Below are 24,941 nucleotides of genomic sequence, written 5' to 3' on the forward strand. Positions count from 1 at the left end.
ACACCACAAACATATTCAAAGCAACAAAGATAAAGAGAGAAAGGAAGAAAAACAACACACCAATATTATTTACCCAGTTCGGTCCAAAATAATCTACTATGGAGAAGAGAACAACACTCTAATCCACTATGATAAGAGTTATACAAAGATGTTACAAGAAATTAGCTTAAAAACCCACAAAGAACAAAACCTAATTTTCCCCCATTTTTCTGGTCACACACTCATAAATGAATTCTAAAAGAAGACACTAAAAGGAGTTTTTTTTTATAAAAGAGATAAAAGAGAAGATACCAATGAGAGGAACTGAGGAACATACATATAATATGCAATATGCAAGTGGCCGTTTCATGGTAAATGGTAAATACATATAATAGCACAAAAATACACAACATTGGATAATGGTAAATACATAATATATTGATGTGATTATTATGTGACACAGTTTCATGTGTATCTAAAAAGAGCATCTTCATCATTAACATCTTCCTTAACATTATAATTTATCGTATGTTTAGTTTGTAACTTGCGCAAGAGTTTGTGGTGTTTATCTTTTAGCGTTTATCTAGTACTCTCTTCATTTTACAATTTACACATAAAGAAATCAAATAAATTTGTTATTTTTGATGAAAATCTATGTTTTTTTCTTCTTTCTATTATACCCTTAACCATTTATTATTTCATTCAATTATTTCTCTCTACAATAAAAAAGTAAGCGTATTATTGACAAACCGATAATTAATGTTGCATTGAAACTTAAAAGTTACATGTAAAGTGAAACAATATTGTTCACTAAAATTATCAAATATTGTGAAACAGAGTGAGTATCTTCTTAAATTTATGTATTTTTCTATCAAAAAATTACTTTATTTATGTAGAGCATAAGTGGCAGAATCTATGAACGACTTTGACAGCACGTCTTCATCCAAGTCATTAGGTATGTATCATCTTTTTATATATCCAACGTTTTCTTCATTATTAATTAACGTGGAACTTAAACACTTACACTTGAAACCCGACGATTTTGTTAACGACTAGATGAATTGTATCTCACACACATGAGAGAGCATTTGCGTAATTCTTGTCTAGACACATGAGTTTACACACCATATTTGGACACAAAAAATATATATTACTTTAAAAATATACTTCATTTTATTATTTTTTATCTTTAATTTTTTTTTATGTTCATTGTTTGTGTCTATACTTTTGTGACCACACAAAAATTATCCAGAAGAATGGTTTTCAATTTCCTCACAGACATCTAGTTCTTAATCCAAAATGGAACAGTTATTCTATATGAAACGAAGCTGATATTAACCCAAAATGGAACAAGTCAAAGTTCTAAACAATACCATATACAAATTCAAAACTTGATTTGATAAATAATTCGTTATCAAATGAGTCAAAGTTGGGCAGAGAATTAAGTTATATAATCAAATTTACTAATCCAATTTTACTTAAAAACAAACAAGTTAAAATCAATTTTATACCCCTAAATTCAACGTTAGCCCCTCTAAAATTGAAACCAAACATTCACATTTGCATATTTTTATTTAACACGAAAAAATATAATAATTATCGTTTATATATTTTACAACTTTACCAAAGACATCATTTCTATTGTTAAAAAAATGATATCTTTTTTGTTTTGTAATTAAATTTATTTCAATATTAAAGCAGCATGCTAAAGTTGCTCAAACTACAAGCAACAACATAGGCCCAATTTTGCTGGTAACAACAATTAAAATTATATGATATGATGCAAAAGAGATAGATAGAATAGCAGTGACGTACACAATGTTATACACACCGCTGCAGAATTACAATGGTCACGTTTTCTACCACAAGAAGTAGGTTGTGTTTGGTAACACAAAAAAGCTAGCTTATAGTTTATTGGATTAGATTATAAGCTCGTTAGATGAAAACGTGACGTGTTTGGTAACAAACTTTTTTCATGAGCTTATAAGCAAGCTTTTCAGCTATAAGCTATCAGTCATCAGCTATCAACTAGTTTTTCAGCTATCAGTTAGCTTATAGCTTATTTTTACCAAACAGAGCCGTAGTTAAAACTCTTCGAAGTTTAGACTTTAGAGTTGTGACCAAAAATGTATGGGAAGTTTTAATTTCTAGTACATTGACTATGTTGAACAAATCTCGTAGTTGTATTCTTGAATACAGATAGAACTTAATAATTAAAAAATGGTTTTTTCTAGATTACCTTTGAAGAATGGTGGATAATTTACCCACCAACCAATGAAAATGAGCAATTTGTTGGTGGGGTCAAGATAGTTCATGGATACCACTTAAAAATGTGCTTATGTGGCTAATGTGTATTGGTTGAGGTAAATTACCCACCATTCTTCCATGGGTACCCTAGTTGTCACCTTAAAAAAAAAAAAAAAATTGAAGAATCACAAGATCGAACTTAATTACAATTTTAAAGCAAGAAAACTTAGTCATACTAAATTACAATCAAATTACACGTTCAATCAAAATGTAAGCAAAATACTCTGTAGGCGTACATGTTCGTTCAAAATGTAATTCATTTCTTCGTGTAGATAGAGAATATAAGTAGATTTTCTCATGTATAAATTACACATGAGAAGATTCATTCTGACAAATACAATTCAGTTTCTCATCCTCTTTTTGTTCCCATTGGAAATTATCTAATTATTGTTTGGCCTTGTTTTCAGATTCCATGTCGAAAATGTGTAAACAGCACGAATGGATATTTGTCTATAAAACAGAAGTGTATGGCTGTCTGATATTTCAGTCATGGTGACTTGCCTCTTTTACTTGTCCCTTCGGTATTATTATTAAGGAACATGAATATAATTCAACTCGAATGAGACTACGGCCTCTTTTTCACGCCAGATTTAGGCCCTTGAAATTACCTTCCTTATCGCATATGATACCACCGCAGCCAACAAATCCTCTGTCGATCACCACAGCTCCGTAGCTAAGAGCCACGAAACCTGCTATATTGGTTTCTCAAATTACAAAGTACCAACAAACTAATCAAGTGTCTATCTACTCCATGTTCTAGGATTCTCTATTCATAAGCAAGCACAGATGCATCAAATACGTAGTGATAAACAGGATATTCGAAAGAAAGATTAGCTGACTTTTCATCGTTTGTTTTTGTGGATATTCGAAAGAATTGATATCATGTCACTCTACTGTGCCAGGTAAGGACTTGAACCATATAAGTTGTGCATTGTTTGTATTTAAATTGATTCTGTCACATGTAACGGTGTTTACTTGTTCATCTAAAAAAGCATGGTTATCATTATCCTCTTTCTCTTGTCAAAATCTATACAACATAGTCCATTTTAATCCAAAATTTAACAAGTTCAAAGTTCTAAAGAATACAAATTCTCAACATCAAGGTCCTAGACATGTAAAAAGCCAAGAAACATGAGCAAAGAGGAAGAAGTAACACACCCTGCAGCTAGTAGCAAAGCAGCTAGCATTCTGGATTTTTATTTGAATAGTCCCACATGGATGGTGCTTAAACAATCAAGAGGAAGATTTACTTATAAAAGACCCTTGTGCTCTAATAGTTTAGACTCAATAGTGGTCATTAGTAATAACTTTTGGTGCATTGGTTTTCAGAAATTCCTGGATCACGAGAAATTATTATTTAATTAGTTTTTCGTATTCTGGTTTTTTTGAAAATCAATCTACTGAAATAAATATCATCGCTCTACTTGAATTATTTTTTTAAAAAGTTAAATACCCTATACTTTAATTTATTAAACAAACTATTTTATAAAAAAAATAATTAAACTATATCTTTCGTACACGAGTTTTTTTTTATTTAAATAAAAATTTTCGATAAAAAAAAATTTAGAGTGTAAAGATTTTAAGTTTTTTGAATTTGTCTTTATAAAACAAAATTAACTTTTGATTATAAAGAACGTGATTATGAAACTTTAAGTTGAGTTTAAGTATAAAAAATTTCTATATCAAACTCAAACCAAATTTTGAACCGAACCAATTAACAATTGAAGCTGAGACGAATTTGAGGCGACTCATTTTCAGTTGTACCTACAACTTAGAATCCAATACATCACAAACACCAATATTAGTTACATAAACTAAAAACAAGCTCACCTCTAGGTTCTATAAAGAACAAAAAGGAACTATAAAAGAAAAAAAAAATGCCCACACTCTGCACTCGAATCGAAACTAAATTTAAAGTTACGTGATGTTGAGTTTTATATTCTTTGGAGATAAACAATTCCCCATGCTTATTATATATGTATCTATTAGATAAGGTGAAAAACAAACCACTCAAAAAAGTTTTTGCATTCTACCACCATTTTAGTATGCATGGCCAGATGGCCTATTGATTTACATAAGAAATTAAAATAATAATGGTTTTGAAGCTGCAGGGGAGTAAAAATAAACAGTTAGCGGTATATGAATGACAAAAGTTCATTACATATAAAATAACCTTATAAATAGATTCTTACATAGTTGCTTACCATAGCCAAATCAGTATACTTCTCAAGACCTTGCTTTCATATGGAAGACCTGGCCACAGGTTTTATATTTGTACCTATTCAATATTCTGCAACCTAATACTCAACATTTGAAGTGAGGTTTTATATTAGTGTTTTTTTGGTGTCAGTAGTCCCACATGGAAGGTTCTGAAGCAACCAAGATGAAGCATTACTTATGCTCTGTTGGTAAAAATAGTGGATAGTTGATTGCTGATAGCTTATAACTAATGGTTGATGATTGATAGCTAATAAGCTATTTGAAGTGTTTGGTAAAAGAGTAGTGATATTTGAAACAACTTTTGTGACAACCTCTTTTTTCTCTCTTTTCATTGGTCAAAAACAATGGAGAGAGAATAAGAGTATAATGTGAGTATGTGAGAGAAAATTGTCAAAATTGTCACAAAATGGTTGTACCAATATCATTTCTCTTGGTAAAATTAGCGGTTCAACCAGATGATAATGGTAAAATGACATAAAAGGTCATCTTTAATTCATAATAAAATATATATCCATTAATATTTAAGTATTTAGTATTTTTTTAAAGTAATTTAAATTTATTAAATTAATTTTTATTGGCTAACATTTTTATTTTATATTTATTTTAATTAGGTGTTTGTACTTTATAAAACAATTATATGTAATAATAGACCGTTATCAGAAGATATTATTATATGCATGGGTTTTGATTAAAATAATAATAGTATGAATGGAAGAAATATTGATAAGCTATAAACCGTAAGCTCAAACGCTATTTGGAATAGCGTCTGAAAAATAGCTTATAAACTCGTGAAATAAGCTATAAGCTTGTTGTAAAAAACTGCCTTATCTAAAAAAAAAATCGTGGTTATTGTGTACGACCCAAGATACAACTGCCTTATCTAAAAATCGCGTCATGCATGTTTAAACTCGTGTCGCGATTTCGGGCTTTCACATAATCACAATTTGAAATCAAATTCAACAATACATGAAAAAGTTCCCCATATGTGCAAGTCATTAAATAATTACTCGGATTATTTTGCTCGTGGATGAATTTTAAATTTTTCATCATTACCCATTATTATTTGTTCAACAACTTGGAAAATTAATTATAATTAGATCAAATCCTCGTTATAATTGATATATAGTCTGCGTCAAAAGTTAAACAACGGATATATCTTGCCTGTTAAATCTGAATTTAGCAAAAATCTTTTTTGATTTTTGATTTTAAATAAACAATGTCTTTGTTTCCATCTCATAGTTGGATTTCTTAGATATCCATCTCAATTTCAATAAATCATGCATGTACATGCCAAACCCTATGGTTGTGGCCATTTAATATGTGTTATTACTTTGCAAATAAATAAATGAGTATCTTTCACTCTTTATTCTCAGTGGAAACAAGAAATACCCATTCAAAAATAAAGAATATTGAGATGAAAAAATAACATATAGTACATAAGAAAAATTATACTGAGAGGGAAATAATCAAAGATAAATATTATAAAGTAGGACAAAATTCTAATAAATAAAATTTCGAAGAGTGTTGGGGTAAAAAAGGCAAGATAAAAGAATAAAAAAAATGTATGGAAGAAATAATAAAATATATTATAGCATGAAAAAACAATTTAATTTGTTTATCGTAATAACAACCAATTTTTGGATACACTAAAATGGATTTTGATACAAAATTACCACCATATTTTGATACTTATTTTATCCTCCCCTTTTTTTTAAGCAAGTTTTATCCCCCTTCTAAAAATATATATTTTTAAAAGTTGCTTTTAATATCTTTTTATTTGAAACTTTCTTAAAAAATCTTTTCATTTCAAACTATTTTAAAATTTTGTTTTGTAGATCTTGGTTTTATAAAAAAAAAATTAAAAAAAAACACTATAACAAACTAATACAATGCTTTTATAGTGAATTTTTGAAAGTTATAACTAACGATCCAATAGAGTATGTTTGTTATTGAATAGAATTCAAATGATTTTGACATTTAATAATTTATCGTAATAAAATAATTTTAAAAAATAGTTTGTTTAATACAATTATATAAAATGGTAAAAAAATGTATCAAATAATTAGGATGAGACAAAATTGTATTTTCGCTGGTCATTAACCTTACATAAAATATAACCGTAAGTTCAAATTGCAAATATATTTGACCACAAAATTCCACCTGTTCTAAAAGCCTCAGAACATCATTAACTATAACCACACTATGCTCAATTACCATTCTTAATCATTACATGAAGCTAAATCATACTGTAACTAACAACTTTTGCACCCCTGATTCTAGTAAAAGACCTGCTGCTACTTGTTCTAAAATCAATTAATTGGCCATATTTTACATTTTAAGTTACTTGTTCGATTTAGACATGTGAACGAAACAATTACTTAAACACACATTTAGGCATTGAAGAATGCAAAAGGAGTTGAGACAATTTCAAATTCTAAATCAATCAAACCAGTACTATAGTTTTTATAATCTTGCTAGCAAGTCATGGCATACAAATAAAAAATCAATCAAATCACTTCATATCAAATGCTTCAAAAATAAGTTCTTAAAAATGCAAAGAAACATATCAATATCAACAAATAGAACAAACCACAAAGTTTTTAAAGTTACTATCTACCTTGATACATGTTGTCATTAGATAACTAACCTATAAATGTTAAAAGGAAGTATCCATTGTTGAGAATGTCAATTTCTAATTTCTAAATATATCATAAGAACCCTTTGTTATTAAATTGACAGACCAATAACATGATTAAATTTATCCCTTTATGTTACATCTCCTTTTGATATAACTAACAGATATGAAATTTAATTAAACTATGCTGATTAGTGGTTGGCATTAATAAAGGGTTCATACCACACGAAAATATAATGAAAGTGGCAATGTTATGAACCATATAACATTGTTATTATTTATAAATATACAAATTTGGCTGTGCATTAGCCTACCATTAGGATTTTTAAAATAATTATAAAATATAACATCTCTTTTAAAAAAAATTAACAAACATTACCTTTCTCATTACTTACTTTTAAGTAAACTTATTTAACTTAGTAGTTATGGAAGCCACCTACATTTTTAAATGGTTTAATTACACTTTTGGTCTTCATGTTTTGGTCTACTTACGAAACTGGTCCTACCCTTTTAAAACACAGCAAAACGGTCCTTCAATTATCATTTTTGTTGCACAACAAAGTCAAACTATATAGAAAGCACAATAACCAACTTTTTCAAAAGACTACTTAGTACAAACTTCAATAACAAACAAAGAAGATGGACACACAAATTCATGAGTACATTTCAGAAACATCACGTGGAAATACATTCAAACACATAGAACTAAGATAACATAGGATTAAGCCTATGATTGTGGACACAATGTCACAAGTCACAACTATTGACCAGGCATCTCACATTTTGATTCAATTTGAAAATTAGTAGTACTTTACACCACAAACTTCATAAGTTAACACGATAGTACATTTAACACATAAATTCAAACACAAGAACATTCTGATTGTCTGAAAGGGTTGGCAGGGACACACACGACTAATTCCTCCAGAAATACTCGAGCAGACGGTAGGTTACACAATGGTGATCCACGTACCACCAAATAGCTTGTAAAATCTCTGAAGGATCTCCCACCCATCTGCGAAGTACACCTTTCCATTCTTCTTTTCAACAGCAAACTTGATCTCTTTATGATTTTGGTCACGTATCATAACAAAGGGAGCGACTTCTAAGCCAAAAACACGAGAAAAGCATGTTGGAGCCTCCCTTCTTCTCCAAAAACAGAAAATCGTGTTACCATCTAAATTTGTTTCTGAATTCGACCGTAAGCATTACTTTCTGCATGCAACACTGTTGAGAAATACAACACTAAATAAATCAAAAGACACAACTTCATATGGATTAAAGATAACTCACACTGCAACAGTCATATTCCATATGAAAAGTCCTCGTGTTAACCAAGTCCCGTTTTACAGCTCTGTCAACTTCAGGTCCAGCATTCCCTTGAACTGGCATCAACAAATAACAATCCACATACCATAATTGTATTAACAAAGACCTCTATATAAACAAAAAAAATATATTGTATTTCATACTAACACTTATCCTTACCTTTAACGGCGACCAACGAACCAGCATATGATCTATCCTTAGCAAACATTGTGTAGTTCTCCAGACGAGCCATACCTTTCTTCCACAAAGCTCTTACCAAACCGTATGAATGCAAGGTTAGAAATTTTTGAAATGAGTTGAGCTACTTGTTCCCAAATGGCACTTATATATAAAAAAAAGGATAGAAGAAATGGAAACCACATGAATCAGTCATATTTACGGCCTGTTCTGCTACAAATGTGAAAAGAAGCATTTTTTTCCAATGAACCAATTTGTCAACATATATGTCTACAACATTACAGGTTACAATTAGAATGGTAGCAAAGTAAAAACAAATCAAAATCTGAAACCCTAGAATTTTCCCGCTGGAGGAATTGCACTTCAAATTGGTTGAGTTTTCAAAGGGGAAATCTAGGGCTAAAATGCAGTTCTTTGTTTCTTTAATAATATTAAGATAAGATAGTGCTTTTTACGATGGACAATACCAGAAGCACGCTTTTACCAGAAGCATACCAAAATATATACTTTCTTTTTAGCAATTTGGAGAGACACTTCTTGATCAGAAAAATACCACTTTTCCACCAACATAAAAACTCTTTTTTTCTTCGTGGGTTACATCTCCTGTGTTTATCAAATTCAAGTTGTTCTGTCATCTCTGATATGATTCATATCAGGGAAAAACTGTTGTATCATGGAAGGATATGCACTTATGAGGCGGATAAAATCCTCAATGACAGTGACTATGTCACGCCTCAGTTTAGATAATGGTTTATTGTTTTGCAGGTTACATAAGTTGTTGATAGAGTTGTATCGGTGGTTAGTTATACAAAATTTCAATGACAGCTAAGTTTATTTATCTCATTTTTTCTTTATATTTGATTTATGTGTATATATATTTACTTTGATTATTATTTAGAGATAATTATTATGACTAAATTTTACAACAATCTTCATCTGACTCCTCTAAATCAAATATATATTCGTTTGTTAATGATGTTTCTACACCAATATTTAAATATGGTTAAGGATTAGTCTCGACATCCAAATCTATGTCACATAGTGTGAATCTAGTAGTGGTTAAAATCAAAGTTGAAGCCTTAATTTTAATTAAAAGAATTGGCAGAAAGTTAAATCTTTTTTTAACTTAATAACAAAGTAAAATTTCGATTAAAGTGAAGTTGGAATCAATTTTATTTTATTTTACAATTATTAATATGTGTATAATATTTAGATTATTGAAAATTGTTTATAGAAGAGAGATAGATAGAGTGTGTGAAAAAATAGAAATTTGTTAAAGCATGAAAGAGTAGTTAACAATTGTTTTTGTTAAAGAGTGAGAAGGTACCGAAATAAAGTAGAAATTTATTGATGAATTAAAATGAGCGTATCATAGGAAGAAAAAAATAAAATAAAATAAAAACTCCAGAAATTCACTTCTTCAATTTATATTACTATTCTAAAACCACATTAAAAAATAAACGGATGAAGCACAAACCAACGAAACTGAACCAAAATAATCTCTTTATATGTATGTGCTTAACACTATTTATTTAGGATGATCGTGACGTTAGAAGAATGTCTTTCAAATTAAAGAAATTTGACATGATATATCAAACAAAATTAAGAAGAAATTTGACCATTATTAAATATCTTGGCCATCGTTTAGGTTTGGGAATTTGGCTTTGAATTGAGTCATATAGAGTGGTTGGTCGTACGATGGAGCCAGAAGTGATAACATAGTGGTTGGCTTTTAATTGGGTCAACCGATGATGACTGAAAGTGGCCAGAATTGATATTGATATAGCATCACCAAAATGACTCATCTTGCCTTTGTTCTATAAGTTGGATAAAATAAAAAAAATTCAACACCGGCGTCAAAATTGGATCGAGTCTCTCCTCCTATGTGTGTGTTATATACATATATTACAAATTTAAAAGAATATATGTAGGACCATAGATAAATTTTGAAAATAATTGCAATTGAAACTTTGCAAGTTTGGGGTTCGATCCTCGGCCACCATAAAAAAAAAAAACTAAACAAATGATGGGTGGCATCATGCCCCACTATATCTGATAAATATAGTTTTTAATATGATTTAACAAAAATTGATAAATTACTAAATAAATAATTCAGATAGTCAAAAATTCCCAAAACATACACTTTATTTCAGTTCAAATGAAAACAACAATGAAGGTGTACAAACCTTCGACACATAAACGAAAACAATGAGTTCCCGCCTGAAAAGGCGACACTTATTTAAGAGACAGAACATAAAGACACAAAGCTACTCTTCTTCATCTTCATCTTTCCAGCACTTGAGTGTTGATCTAGGCGAGCCACAGTCGGCAGTCTTGACAAACTTTTGGTAGACAACAGAACCACCCATTCCAAGCCCTTCATGGCTCCTCTCTTCACGACAGTATCCCTTAACATCAAGCGAACAACCCTGCTCAAATGACTTGCTTGCATTGTCCACATGAACAGCTACAGAAAACTCATTTGGTTGGAAACAAGCTAGCACCTTCACCACCAATTCATTCAGATTCATTGCTTTCAAATCATATCCAGCAGTCTCAAAGCTTGCATAACTGAACCCATCTTCTGGAGTAACATGAATGGTAGAAACAGCAGCACCCTCAACAGAATTCATTGAATAACCACAAGGTTCAAAATCAAAGTCACATATTTCAGAATTTGGAAGAATTTTCCTGATGCCAGAGTTCACAGTCATCTTGGCAGCTGAATCTGATTGATCTTTGAAGAAAACCGAAGCTTTCTCTCTGTCTAAGCCAGTCATGCACATCTCGAGTGTGTAGACAGAGTCGTTTGGGCTCACGGAATCTGCAGAGGCAGAGTAAACATGCCAATTCTGGGCTTCATCGGATCCACCCATAATATAAGCCGTGCTGCCTGACCCAAGCTTTCCAAAGTAGCCATCGAGGACAGCCACTTCTTCGGAAAAGTGGCGATGAGGGAAAGACTGGGCACCAGGAAAAATGAAACTGCCTCGGGTGTACCTCACAGATCTGACTTTAAGGGAAATGGACTCGGCCAATTTCAATATGGGTGGGATTGCAAGCAGTAATTTGGTAGTACCACAGGTTTTGATTATGATCTTGTAGGCATAAACAAAAAGGCTGGACTCAGACAGAACATAGGAGTCAACATCGTCATTTGCTAAGGAAGAAACAATGGTGCACTCAGCTGGTGCAAGAATCTCATCAAGTTGGGATTTTGTGAGAGATCTTAAACCCCTCCCGTGAGGGTCAGAAAAAAGTCCAGGATCGGAAAAGGAAATTTCCAACCTCTTTTCAAATCCTTCGAAACCAATTGCAGAAACTGCCATGGCCACAGTTCAAACAGAAAGACACACGGAAGAAACAAGGAATGAAAAAAAGAGTACAATCGCAAAGAGAGGGTTTGGAAAGATGTATTTTGAAGGAGAGTAGTAAATAAACCTAAACGAAAACAAAAAAAGCTAATAAAAAACTGCTTGCATGCAGGGGAACGAGATTCAGTATGGAATATCAGGATGGCTTGCGAGCGCACTGCACAAGAGATACAAAAAAATAGGTATTAGTATAGCTCAACAAGTAATCAAATTTATAGAATTATTAACATCAAAATACATATATTATCAAGGTGAATGAACACTTACGTTGGAGTAAGCAGCTGATCTGAACTTCTTGATTCCACCGTTAGGACGAATGTCTTCAATGCTGTATCCGAGGGGAGCTTCGTAGAATAATGATGATGATTTACTACTACTACTGGACTTCTTTTTACCTCCTTTAGACTCCATTAGCTCATTCAGTCCTGTTACCATATGAAATGATGTTAGAACTCTACATTGTTAAATGACACATACATATAAAACTGAGACAGAATATGACAAAAAACATCCTTCAAGGGTACCAACAAAATGGCTTAAAACACCCATCAAGGATTTACACATTCACTATTAAACAATAATAATAAACTTTGTTTCAAAAGCATAACTTTTTAACAAACAAGCAACCATGTTATATAATTATACAAAATCAAATTTCTTGAAAGAAAAATAAAATCAATCATTTAAAACAAGATGGCCAATAAAAGATCAATTGAAATATTATCAAACTTTTAAAGCAATGAATAGTTATAAAGTGACAAAAAAGGTTTAAAGAAACAAAATTCCAACACACAATCCTGGTAGGTCCCAGATAATCATAGACATGACAATCAAGAGATTAAATACAGATCCATGCACATGAGATCGAGTACAAGTAACAATCAATAGATATGAAATTCTAATTGACAAATCAACAATAATAATTAAAATATTGTTCTATCAATTAAACCATACTAATAATACAAATGAAAATAAACATATGATAAAAAAAAAAAAAAACGTAAGATCTGAATGAAAAGATAGAACAGGTACCTGATTAGATTAATTCTGATTAAAAATGCCGCAGCTTTCAATACCTTAAAACCCACCAAGATCAAATCAAACGGAAACTACAAAAATGAAACAAAAAATTAGAACGATGAAACAAAATCAAAATGAAGAAAACGATAACAAAACCGAAGAAGGAGAAAAACGCTTACAGATACGAGTGGGAAGGGAAAGCGCGGAGAAAACGAGACGGAAACCCTAAAAAAGAGAGAAAAGAAAGATTGAAATCACAGAGCTGCGCTGCGTTTTGTGTGATTGGGAATTGTGAGGTGAGTGTGTATTTATATCGTTAACGTGTGGGGTTGAGGGTTTCGTTTGTTTAACAGCCGTTCGTGACCGTGAAAAGCGTTAAAGTTTTTTAAATTTGAATTTACGGTCTTGTCCTTACTTCTTTCCTAGACGTTTCATCATTTTCTATTCATTGGATTTGGATGTGGGTCATGGTTTATGCTTTTTTTTAAAACTTTAGGGATTCTTATTCCTCCACTATAAGACAAAAAATCTGGTTCGTAAACTTGTTTGGTTAATTTTGTCATTTTCATTTTTTAATCCAAAATTAAATAATACACTAATTATTTATTTATTAATTCGGTTTTATATACGTATAAGAAAAGTCAAAATGTATGTCTTCAAACAAAAAATCAAAATGTATTTGATCTTAATTTAGATTAAATACGTTTTGACTTTTGTTTATATTTAAAACAAAGAAGAATTATGGAAAATGTTTATATTTAAAACTTTTGTTTATATAAAACAAAGAAGAATTATGGGAGTATAATTTATTTTATGGAAAATATTAGCAGTATTCCTGAGGTATTAGTTAAGGAATTATAAAAGAAAATTTTTCTCGAAAATTGTGTATTTTACTTTTAGAAATTTTAAAAAAGTGTTGTTTTTAATGCTGACTTTGTCCACATCTTCAAGGAGTCAGTATTAGTTGCACCAAATTTAGCCAACCAGTCAGCACATTCTTCTCTTCCATGGGTGGTTTTAACTGTTTAACTAGTGCCCTAGGACACTGGTTAATATGACCCTTATTTTATTTATTTATTGGTATAATTATATTAATTGGTGCTAGATTAGAATTTAGAACCTCAAAATTAAAGTACCAACAACTTTCAACCAAGAAAACTCAAGGGAAATAAATATCCTTTACTATTAACGCTAGACTTGATGAGTTGTCACCTTAGCCCTAATCACTCCCTAATTTCCCTCCTAAACCCATCTTAATTGCTATGTTAATCTGCCAACCACCCTAACAAATCTCAGCCGTTGTTACCTCACGTTTCATATACTTCCATCAACCAATCAGATCTTCAGCTTTTACTATTCTCCCTCTATAAAAACGTCTGCATGCCTATCAAATGCCATGCTTATCATGTTCATCAAATTCAATCTCAACTATGGCAAGTGATGCTCTGGATCTCTTAGCTTTGCACTGCTTGAAGGGTATGCACAACACTCTTAACTTTGCCATAAACTTTGTGTATGTTTCTTCTTCTTTATGTTGTCTTATATAATCTTCATGGTGCAATAACTAATATAAACCTATTTTTTTACACAGCTCCATTGGATCTAAATCCAATAATTGATTTGGACAAATTTGTTAACAAATTGCGAGTTAAATATAGAACTCTTAGCCTTGAGTTTCGCGTGACCGACGTGAGTGTTATCGCTGGTTGTAACGACTAGTCGATATATTTATTTATTTTAATTAATTAGAGTCTTATATGTGATTTTAATTAATATTGGTGATTTATGTGGTGTGGTATATTTTATTATATAGTTTATTTTATAATAATTGGATTAAGTGAGAAATTATTATTATTTTGAAGTTTGGGGAGTTAATAGAATTTAATAGAATTAGGAGGGAGTAAAGTGAAATAAAGGGAAGTTGAGAAGGATGTTAAGAAAGAAAGAAAAGAGTCAGAAACACTTTTACGTGAAACTGTCAGTTTTGGGAGAAAAGGTAGAGAAGAGCAAGTAGAGCCAAGAGTGATTTTGCTGTGCATTTCTTCTGCAATTTCTAAGGTAAGGGTGAGGTTTGCTTCAGTAGTGTAGATGTTAATTTCTGATTTTGAGTTTAACAGGTTTTGGTGAGAATTGGGGATTATGGGTTTTGTGATGAAATGATGATCTTGGGGTAGAGATTGTTGTTCTGATGTTAGAAATAGGTTCTGAGTGTATGCAGCAAGTTAATTCATATCTGTAAACTGATTTGGGGAGTGAATTGGAGAAAAATGGGATTTTGGGGAAAAACCTGTTTTCTGCCGTACAGGAGTTCATCGCTCGCCTCGCGAGTAGCTTGTGCTCGCCACGCGAGTGAGAAACTTCATAGCTCGCCTCGCGAGCAAACCAACTCACCATGGCGAGTAACCCAGTTCAAAACTTGATTTTCAAATTGTTGTTATAAGATGTTTTTGGGATAGTTTAATGTGCCTAAATGATTTTAAAGAGGACTGGAGCAAGTTTTAGATTAAGAAGATGAATAGGGAGCTTAGAATTGAAGTTTGAGTGAGAAAAATGTCAAAACTCCCGAGAGCACCTTATCTTCGCTCGCCTCGAGTTCGCCTTGAACTCGCCATGGCGAGCAACCTGTTTTGTGAGTTCGCCATAGCGAGCAGATGTGCTCGCGAGGCGAGTAGCCCAGAACTTGAGGAGTTTATACTGTTTTGAATAATGTTGAATGATGTTGATGTTTGAGCGTAGTTATGTTTAATTGTATATCTTTCTGGATTGCTGGATTTGCTGATTGATGACATTGATGATGACTGTGATGTATGTTGTATTTGCTAAACCATACATGTTGTTTTATTCCGGAGTCATATGGGAATGTATGCATGGTCAAGTTGTATGTAGATATACACAAGTGGGTCCATTGCATATGCATAAACAGCGGGAGGACTCATGTCCTGGAGCACTAGTTGTTCACAGCGGTGAGGGTTTCGGTCCTGATGAATGTTTTAACCATTCAAAAGCGGTGAGGGCTTCGGTCCTGTTTTGGTACCACATGCATAATTGCATTTATTGAGGGGTCTTAGTGGTGTCGTCATGTCATGCATGAGTCTTTGTTGTTGGTTGTAATTGCCATATTGATGATGATGATGATGTTGTGGATGAATATATATTTATACATATATTATGATGAATTGATTTGAAGATGATGTTGTTGCCTTGTGAAATATATATATATATATATATATATATATATATATATATATATATATATATTTATATTTACAAGATGATGTATTGATGTTTAATAGGGTGTTAGATTCAATTGATGATTTTAATATCTATATTTTATTGTTGTGAATCTCACCCCTTCTGCTTGAAAATGTTGCCCTTCCTATGGGTAACTTGCAGGTGATCCTGAGTAGTTGGTGGTGGCTCAAGTGTCGTGTCTAGGGCTCTGATACGTGGGATGGAAATTATTATTGTTTTTCTTTCCTATGTATCAATTTTTGAAACATGATGATGTAGCCCTGTGGTTGTTTAGATTTCTTTGATGAGGCTTCTATGCCAGGATAATTTTATGGAGAATTTAACCGTTGTTGTTGTTGTTTAATGCAAATATTCCGCTGCATAATTATGCAATTTTACGAAAGATGTTTAATTAAATAGTTTTATTTTCTATTTAAGAAATTTTGAAAAGTAGTGTAGCATGCCCGTTGGGTTGAACTCTGATGTTGTGTATTTAATTACTATTATATTACTTTTGGGGTAACGGGGTGTTACACTGGTAGTTCTTTCATTTGGATGATGATGCAACTGTAAACCAGAACCATCTTTTTCAAGCCACACACAGAATTTTGTCGTTTGTCACATCTGCTAATGAAGAATCAATCGTAAGAAACTGCCTTCAAAATTGGGAGGACGAAGATATTCCACCAAATTCAGGTAATGTTGCTTTTTGTCTCTGTAACTTTATGTTTAATTGTGTTGCTTATATCGTATTGGATGAATATGAATTTTCATCCGAAAATTATCTTGGTCGAACAATGATTTCTTAACGTATACGGCTGTTGTATGTGAACAGACTTCATCTCTGACATTGTGCATCAGAATTGCACCGATATGTTGTTGGAAATATTTTCATCTCTTCGATCAGGTACCATTATTTGTAATTAAAATATAAATATGTTTTCTTGCATCCAAGACATTGTTACAATATATACAATTGATGATACTCGCGTTATTTTCAGATTCTCTTGAAAGTGTAAGTTACGAGGATTTTGGGCAGCCAGATTGTATATGCAAATATTGTGGATCACACATGTGGTATGGAGAGAGGAATCGCAAGCAGTATAAGCCAATTGTGCCAGAATTCTCTATGTGTTGCAAGGAAGGGAGTATAAAAATTGCATACCCACCGTTGCCTGAACCTCTCGCTGATTTGTATTACACTGACAATAAAAGAAGCAAGTACTTTATGGAAAATATTCGATCTTTTAACAATATGTTTGCCTTCACATCAATGGGTGGCAAGATTGACAGCTCTATGAATAGTGGGAACGCTCCTCCGACGTTTGATCTGAATGGCGAAAATTATCATCGGATCGGTAGTTTGCTGCCAATGGAAGGAAATGGCCCGAAGTTTGCTCAATTGTACATTTATGACACCGACAACGAAATCAAGAATAGAATGGCCGCTGTGAGGTAAAATGTTTTACAGTTTGGTAATTCTGGTATTTATTTTTTATTGCACTCTCTGAAGTAAAGCTTTCATACCATACATATTGATATTTTTCTTTTGTTTGTAGGATGGACGACGACAACGATACGATCTGTAACGCCCTAGTTGTTATTTATTTTATTTTGAATTATTTGGAGTCTCATATATGATTTTTGGTGATTTATGTGGTGTGTGCATTTTAATATATGGTTTAATAAAATAATAATTAAAATTAGTGGGAATTATTATTATTTTAGAAATTAGGGAGTTAATTAGGATTTAATAGAATTAAGGGGAGTTAATGAAATAAAGGGGAGTTATGTATTGGGGAGTTAGGAAAAGAAATAGTCAGAAAAGCAGTTTCACGTACAATAGACAAGTTTTGGGAAAAGGGAGAAGAAGAGCAAGAACAAGAGGGGAGGGTTTAGGAACCGATTGTGCTGTTTAATCTTTCTGCAAAACTAAGGTAAGGGTGAGATTTACTTTCAATAGTATAGATTGTAATTCTGATTTTGATTTAACATGTTTCTGGTAGAAATTGAGAAATTTGGGATTAGGTTTTGATTATTGGTTTTGAATGAAAAAGTGTAGAAACCATAGAATTGAATGGTGGAAAGAGTGGTTAATCAGGTAGGTTAGTGATGGGTTAACGTTTTAATGATAGGGTAATCATATGGTGATGTTTATGGATGAGTTTGGAGAGTTTAGGGTTAAGAGATGGAGCCAAGGAGGTTCCCATGGTAGAAAATCGCAGAAAATGTGTAATTTTAGGATGTCTGATACTGTCGAAATCATGAGGCGATTCTAGTGATCATGAGGCGATTTTGACAGAAATATCTGTAATTTCAATATGTTTGATGATGTCGAAATCATGAGGCGATCCCAGTGACCGTGAGGCGATTTTGACAGAAAATCTGTAATTTTAGTATGACTGATGCTGTCTTACCATAAACCCTAAAATGCAATTTTCTTCACTCCAAATGCTTCCAAACTTCTTCCTAAGTGTAGGGACTTTATCCTAAACGTATAGAGATGTTTTTAGGAAAGATATAACGTTGTATAAGGGTCTAATGAGTTCATGAGTGGTCCTTGGGGTAGGGATGGAAGTTGTCTATAAGGGTATAGCCTCTCAATGTATCTAAGCTAATATAATTGATGTTGTTGATTACTAATATCCTTGAGTTGTTGAATCCTGTTTGAACGTTTTGAATGGAGCTTGATGTATGAGCATGATTAAGATAAATTGTGCATTTTTCTGGATTGTTGGATTGATTAATGATGAACTATTGATGACTGTGTTGTATGTTTACATTCATTAAATCATACAAGTGTGGAGTTATGGAGAGTCGAGTCATATACATATATATATATGCATTTGTTGAGTTGTATGTAGATATACACAGGTTGGGTAGTTGCATAACATCAAAGTGGGAGAGCTTCGGCTCTGGAACGCCTTGTCGTTCAAAGTGGTGGAACACTAGTTGTTCAAAAGCGGTGTTGAGCGGTGAGGACTTAGGTCCTGATGAGAATGAATGCTTTAACCATTCGACAGCGGTGTGGGTCACGGCCCTGATTATGGTACCACATGCATATTTGCATTTATTGAGGAGTCTAGGGTGTTGTCTTAGCGGTGTTGTCATGTCATTTGCATGAGTCGATGTTGTTGGTTGTAGTTGCCATATTGACGATGATGATGTTGTTTGATGAAGTATATATTTATACCTATATGATGATGATTGATTTGATGATGATGATGTTGTTTTATGAAGTATATATACATATGCATATAAGATGATGAACTGATTATATTTAGGGTGTTAGATTCAATTGACGAATTTTAATATCTATATCTTATTGTTGTGAATCTCACCCCTTCTGCTTGAAAATGTTGCCCTTCCTATGGGTAACTTGCAGGTGATCCTGAGTAGTTGGTGGTGGCTCAAGTGTCTAGGGCTCTGATACATTTGGGATGGGTTTACCTTATTTATGTTTCATTCCTTATGTATCATATTTTGAAACTTGTTGTTGTTGCCCTTTTTAGTGGTTGAATTTATGTTGTTGAGGCTTTTATGCCAAGGATTATCATGGAGAATTAAACAGTTAATGTTGTTGCTCTTAATGCAAATATTCCGCTGCAGATTATTGAGGTTTAATTAAATAGTTTTATATTTCTATTTAAGAAAAATTTGAAAATGTAGTGTGACATGCCCGTTTGGGATTTACTCTGATGTATGTTTAATTATTTAATTACTTTTGGGTAACGGGGTGTTACACGATCAAATCGTCAATTGTTGCTGACCTTAGGGACATTCTTGATGATGTCAATTCCTACGTCAAACAGTATAGAACTGCAAGAGATACTTTAAAGGCGAGCAATTCCCCTACTGTCAAGCTAAGAATATTAGGCAAGAGAAATCGGGATGGTCGGAGGTATAATTTGCCTACAGCGTCAGAGGTTGCAGCTTTAATAGTCGGCGACTTTGATTCTTCTGATTTTGAAAGAGATGTTGTTGTCGAAGAGAGAACTGGTATTTTGCAGAGAATTTCAATTCTTGAGCCATCTTACTTCCCATTGCAATATCCGCTTTTGTTTCCAAGAGGAGAGGATGGTTATCGAAAAGATATCAGGTACAATGAATCATCTAATAAGACACTGAAAAAAAGGTTATATGTCACTCAATTAGAATGGATGGCTTATATGGTCCAGCATCGAGAAAGGATTTTTTCAACTATTGTTTTTTCACGGAGGCTGCTCCACCAATTTTTAGTTGACGGATTCAGTATGATAGAGTATGCCAGGTTAAGGTATGCAAGAGATTATCAAAAAGAGTTAAGGGCGGATATGTATAAAGGATTAACTGAAGCACTTCTAAGAGGAGAGACAAATTCAGCTACTACTGGAAAAAGAATTATTTTGCCGTCGACTTTTGTTGGTGGTCCACGGTACATGATCCAAAACTATCAAGATGCAATGGCTATCTGTGGATGGATTGGATATCCCGATCTATTCATCACGTTTACTTGCAATCATAAATGGCCGGAGGTTGTTGATTTTCTCAAATTGCATAATCTAAGACCAGCAGATAGACCAGATTTGTCTTGCCGAATTTTCAAGTTAAAACTCGATCATCTCATAAAGGAGATCAAGAAGGGCCAAATATTTGGAGAAGTCCGGGCAGGTAAGTAATGTATACACTAAAGTTTTGGTCTCAACTGTAGCATTTTATTTATATATGTTATGTTCTGTTGTAAAGTATTTGAAGTTACTTTCTATTGCTACTTCGTCTCTTTATTGTAACACACGATGCAAGTACTAAAATGAATTTCAATTGATTCCATACAGCACATTGATGAGATAGCATGTTAATCCATGTCGTATATTATGCATCTACCATGTAAATATAATGTTTATTAGAGGTATTTTATACACAATATTTAGTAGTTAGCCACGACTCCCTGATTATATGACATTTGTGCAATACTTTATTTTTTAGACTAATTTACCATGAAGTTAACTTATATCAACCTTCTATGTTATGTGTGCAGTTATATATACTATTGAATTTCAAAAGCGTGGACTACCTCATGCACACATACTGGTGTTTTTGAAGCCAAGATATCGCTGTAAGAAGCCTGAGGATCTTGACAAGATTATATCAGCAGAGATTCCAAACAAAGATACAGATGTGGAGTTATTTAATATAGTGACTACGCTGATGATTCACGGCCCATGTGGTGACCAAAACACAAGTTCGCCTTGCATGCTCAAAAATAGATGTACCAAGCACTTTCCAAAGAAATTTGTGGATCAAACCGTGATCGATAACGATGGATATCCAGTTTACAAAAGAAGGGACAATGGAGTTTATGTAAAAAAAGGAGAGTGTTTTGCAGACAATAGGTTTGTTGTGCCGTATAATAGAACACTGCTCTTGAAGTACAATGCTCATATCAATGTTGAGTGGTGCAACCAAATTCGTTCAATCAAGTACCATTTCAAATATGTAAACAAGGGACATGATCGCGTCACCGCAAACTTTTATGGTGGTGGAGGTGAAAATGGTTTGGATGAGATAAAAATGTATTATGATTGTTGATATTTGTCCGCGTGTGAAGCTGCCTGGAGAATATTCGCTTTTGACATACATTACAGAGAACCTTCGGTTGAACGGTTAAATTATCATTTAGAAAATGAGCATTCAATTACGTACGAAGAGAACGAGGATATTGCAGATGTCATAGAAAGATCGCATAGAAAAACTACAAAGTTTTTGGCTTGGATGAAAGCAAATCAGAAGTATCCAGAAGCAAGAAATATGACTTACAATCAAGTCCCGACAAAATTCGTGTGGAAAGCACAAGATCATGAATGGACTCCTAGGCAGCTTGGTTTTTCGATAGGAAGGGTCCATTTTGCTCCACCAGGTTCCGGCGAAAGTTTTTACCTGAGAACTCTCTTAAACTACATCAAAGGTCCGACATCTTTCGATGACATCAAGACAGTCGACAATGTCAAATACAATACTTTCAAGGAAGCCTACTACGCTATGGGGTTACTGGATGATGACAAGGAGTTTATAGACGCCATAATGGAAGCAAGTCTTTGGGGAACTGGCACTTATTTACGTAGACTCTTTGCGGAACTTATGGTATCTGATCAGTTTGCCAGACCAGATGTTGTCTGGAATTCTACATCCGCAAGTTTAATTGATGACATTCTCCACAAACAGAGGCGGGTGCTTGGAGCTCCAGGTTTATTTCATTGCTTATTTATTTTTTTTAATTGCGTAATAATTATGTTTGTTCCTTCTTTCTTCTCAAATAATTTTCCATTTTTGACAATACATGCGTTTGTTTTTATACGAAGGTAACTACCGTTGTTTTTTCAAAATACATGCAATGATATTCGTAAATCTAATAGTGGTTGTGCGTTTGTGTAAAATATTTATTCTAATGACAATTTACATAAATTATGAATGAATAACTATTTATATCAGAAATGTATATTGGCTGAAGTTGAAAAAATTAAGCTCTATTAAGTGCATTCACACGTCTGTTTTTTTATGAAAATTACATGAACATGGCTGTTTTTTTCTCATTAATTCGATAAACAACTCCTGCTAATTTTTAACAACCCTGATTTGTCTCCCAGATTTACGGTTGACTGATGAGCAGTTGAAGGCTTATGCGTTGGCCGAACTAGAAATGTTGTTGCAGAGCGCTGGGAAGAGTTTGTCTGATTTTCCTCCAATGCCAAAGGCCGATGCATCGTTGGTCCCAGATGTCGGGAGTAGATTGATTTATGATGAGATGAACTATAATAGGTCTGTACTAGCTGCTGAACATACCCGGTTGATGTCGACCATGACTTCGGAACAACATAATGTATATGATACAATCATTACAAGAGTCAAGGAAGACAAGCCTGGTTTATTTTTCCAATACGGTTATGGTGGTACGGAGAAGACATTTATTTGGAGAGCTTTGTCAGCTGCTTTAAGGTCTGATGGTGAGATTGTTTTAGCATGTGCATCGAGTGGGATTGCTGCCTTGCTTATACCCGGTGGAAGAACTGCACATTCGAGATTCAGTATCCCTTTTATAATCAATGAGACCTCAATGTGTGGAGTTACCCCAAATACACTGTTGGCATCGCTGGTGATTAAGGCTAAACTTATCATATGGGATGAAGCACCAATGATGCACAAACATTGTTTCGAAGCACTCGATAGATCCTTGAGAGATGTTCTAAAGACCATAGATGAAAGAAACAAGGACATACCGTTTGGTGGTAAGGTTGTTGTCTTGGGTGGAGATTTTAGACAGATATTACCAGTCATACCCAAAGCTCCCAGGCCAGAGATTGTCTATGCTTCAATTAACTCATCTGATTTATGGAGGTACTGTGAAGTCCTTACGCTTACAAAAAATATGAGGGTTCTAAGCGGCGCATCTGAAGCTGACATTGAAGAGAGGAAGTTGTTTTCTGACTGGGTTTTAAGAGTTGGGGATGGTACAATTGGGGAAATCAATGATGTCGACATATCCGTTGAAATCCCGTCTGACTTGCTTATTCCAAGTTCAGGTAATCCTATTGCATCTATTGTTCAAAGCACTTACCCAAATTTGTTAGGACACATTGGTAAAGCAGAATATTTTCAAAGCAGAGCAATATTGGCACCAAAGAATACAATTGTTGATCAGGTTAATGATTATGTGTTAGACTTGATTCCTGGTGAGGAAAAAATTTATTTGAGTTATGATACACCTTATCATAAAAACCTAGGCGGTGACGCAGTGGACAACATCCACACGCCTGAATTTCTCAACACCATTGTTGCCTCCGGATTACCAAATCATAGGATTCGATTGAAAGTAGGAGTACCTGTGATGTTATTGAGGACAATAGATCAAAATTTGGGCTTATGTAACGGTACAAGATTGATTATTACAAAGATGGGTAAATTTGAGCTCGAGGCAGAGGTAATATCTGGATCTAATATAGGTGAAAAGGTGTTTATTCCAAGATTATCGCTACAGCCGTCTGATACTAGAATTCCGTTCAAGTTTAAACGAAGGTAGTTTTCGTTGTCTGTCTCATTTGCAATGACTATTAACCAGAGTCAGGGTCAGTCTTTGAAAAATGTTGGTGTCTATCTACCGTCTCCTGTTTTTTCACATGGACAATTGTACGTCGCAATATCGAGGGTTACTTCAAGGGATGGTTTAAAGATGTTGATCAATGACGAGGACGGCCAAGATACTGATGTGACATCAAATGTGGTCTACAGAGAAGTTTTCCGTAATGTGTAGCACTTTGTTTTGTAGTGTTGTTTTGATTGCATATTGGTACTATTTTTATGTCGACATGGTACTATTTTTATGTCGACAGACGTTGGATTTCATTTTATTCAATAAATTATGTCATTATATTTATATGTTATGTTTCCGTAACAGGGTCGATGTCATGATAATTGTTTAATATGGTACTTAAAGACGTTTCTGTCAATTTATTTTACGAATTGAATTTTACTATTTTTACGATTCAAGAAAAATATTTACTTTCATATTTGCGCTATATTTTTTTTTTGTTGTATGACCTGTGCGTTAGCACGGGTCAATGGTCTAGTATATAAGAAAAGTCAAAATGTATGTCTTCAAACAAAAAATCAAAATGTATTTGATCTTAATTTAGATT

At 33.2% G+C, this 24,941-nt stretch overlaps 2 protein-coding genes across 3 annotated transcripts; one reads left to right on the plus strand and one right to left on the minus strand.

Annotated features, from left to right (window-relative positions):
• Positions 1–375: 375 nt before the first annotated feature.
• LOC25480154 (S-adenosylmethionine decarboxylase proenzyme) lies at positions 376–13,377 on the minus strand. 2 transcript variants are annotated; one of them, XR_005645724.1, is made up of 5 exons: positions 13,221–13,377; positions 13,054–13,130; positions 12,289–12,446; positions 10,846–12,178; positions 376–391 (listed from the first exon to the last, which is right to left on the minus strand). XR_005645724.1 is itself a non-coding variant. In XM_013587405.3 (4 exons), exon 4 carries the CDS (start codon positions 11,974–11,976, stop codon positions 10,915–10,917), a length of 1,062 nt encoding a protein of 353 aa, XP_013442859.1. In that variant the 5' UTR covers positions 11,977–12,178; positions 12,289–12,446; positions 13,054–13,130; positions 13,221–13,377; the 3' UTR covers positions 10,740–10,914. The 2 variants fall into 2 exon arrangements, 1 of the variants encoding a protein (XP_013442859.1); XM_013587405.3 differs by lacking the exon at positions 376–391 and having other exon boundaries at positions 10,740–12,178.
• A 1,094-nt stretch (positions 13,378–14,471) lies between these two features.
• On the plus strand, positions 14,472–24,556 carry LOC120579919 (uncharacterized). The gene is made up of 9 exons (XM_039832680.1): positions 14,472–14,517; positions 14,633–14,746; positions 17,108–17,179; positions 17,274–17,727; positions 20,048–20,922; positions 21,290–21,824; positions 21,897–22,495; positions 22,896–24,256; positions 24,365–24,556. Exons 1-9 carry the CDS (start codon positions 14,472–14,474, stop codon positions 24,554–24,556), a joined length of 4,248 nt encoding a protein of 1,415 aa, XP_039688614.1.
• Positions 24,557–24,941: the final 385 nt, after the last annotated feature.

This window comes from Medicago truncatula, chromosome 4 (assembly GCF_003473485.1).
Source record: "Medicago truncatula cultivar Jemalong A17 chromosome 4, MtrunA17r5.0-ANR, whole genome shotgun sequence".
Lineage (NCBI taxonomy): Eukaryota > Viridiplantae > Streptophyta > Magnoliopsida > Fabales > Fabaceae > Medicago > Medicago truncatula.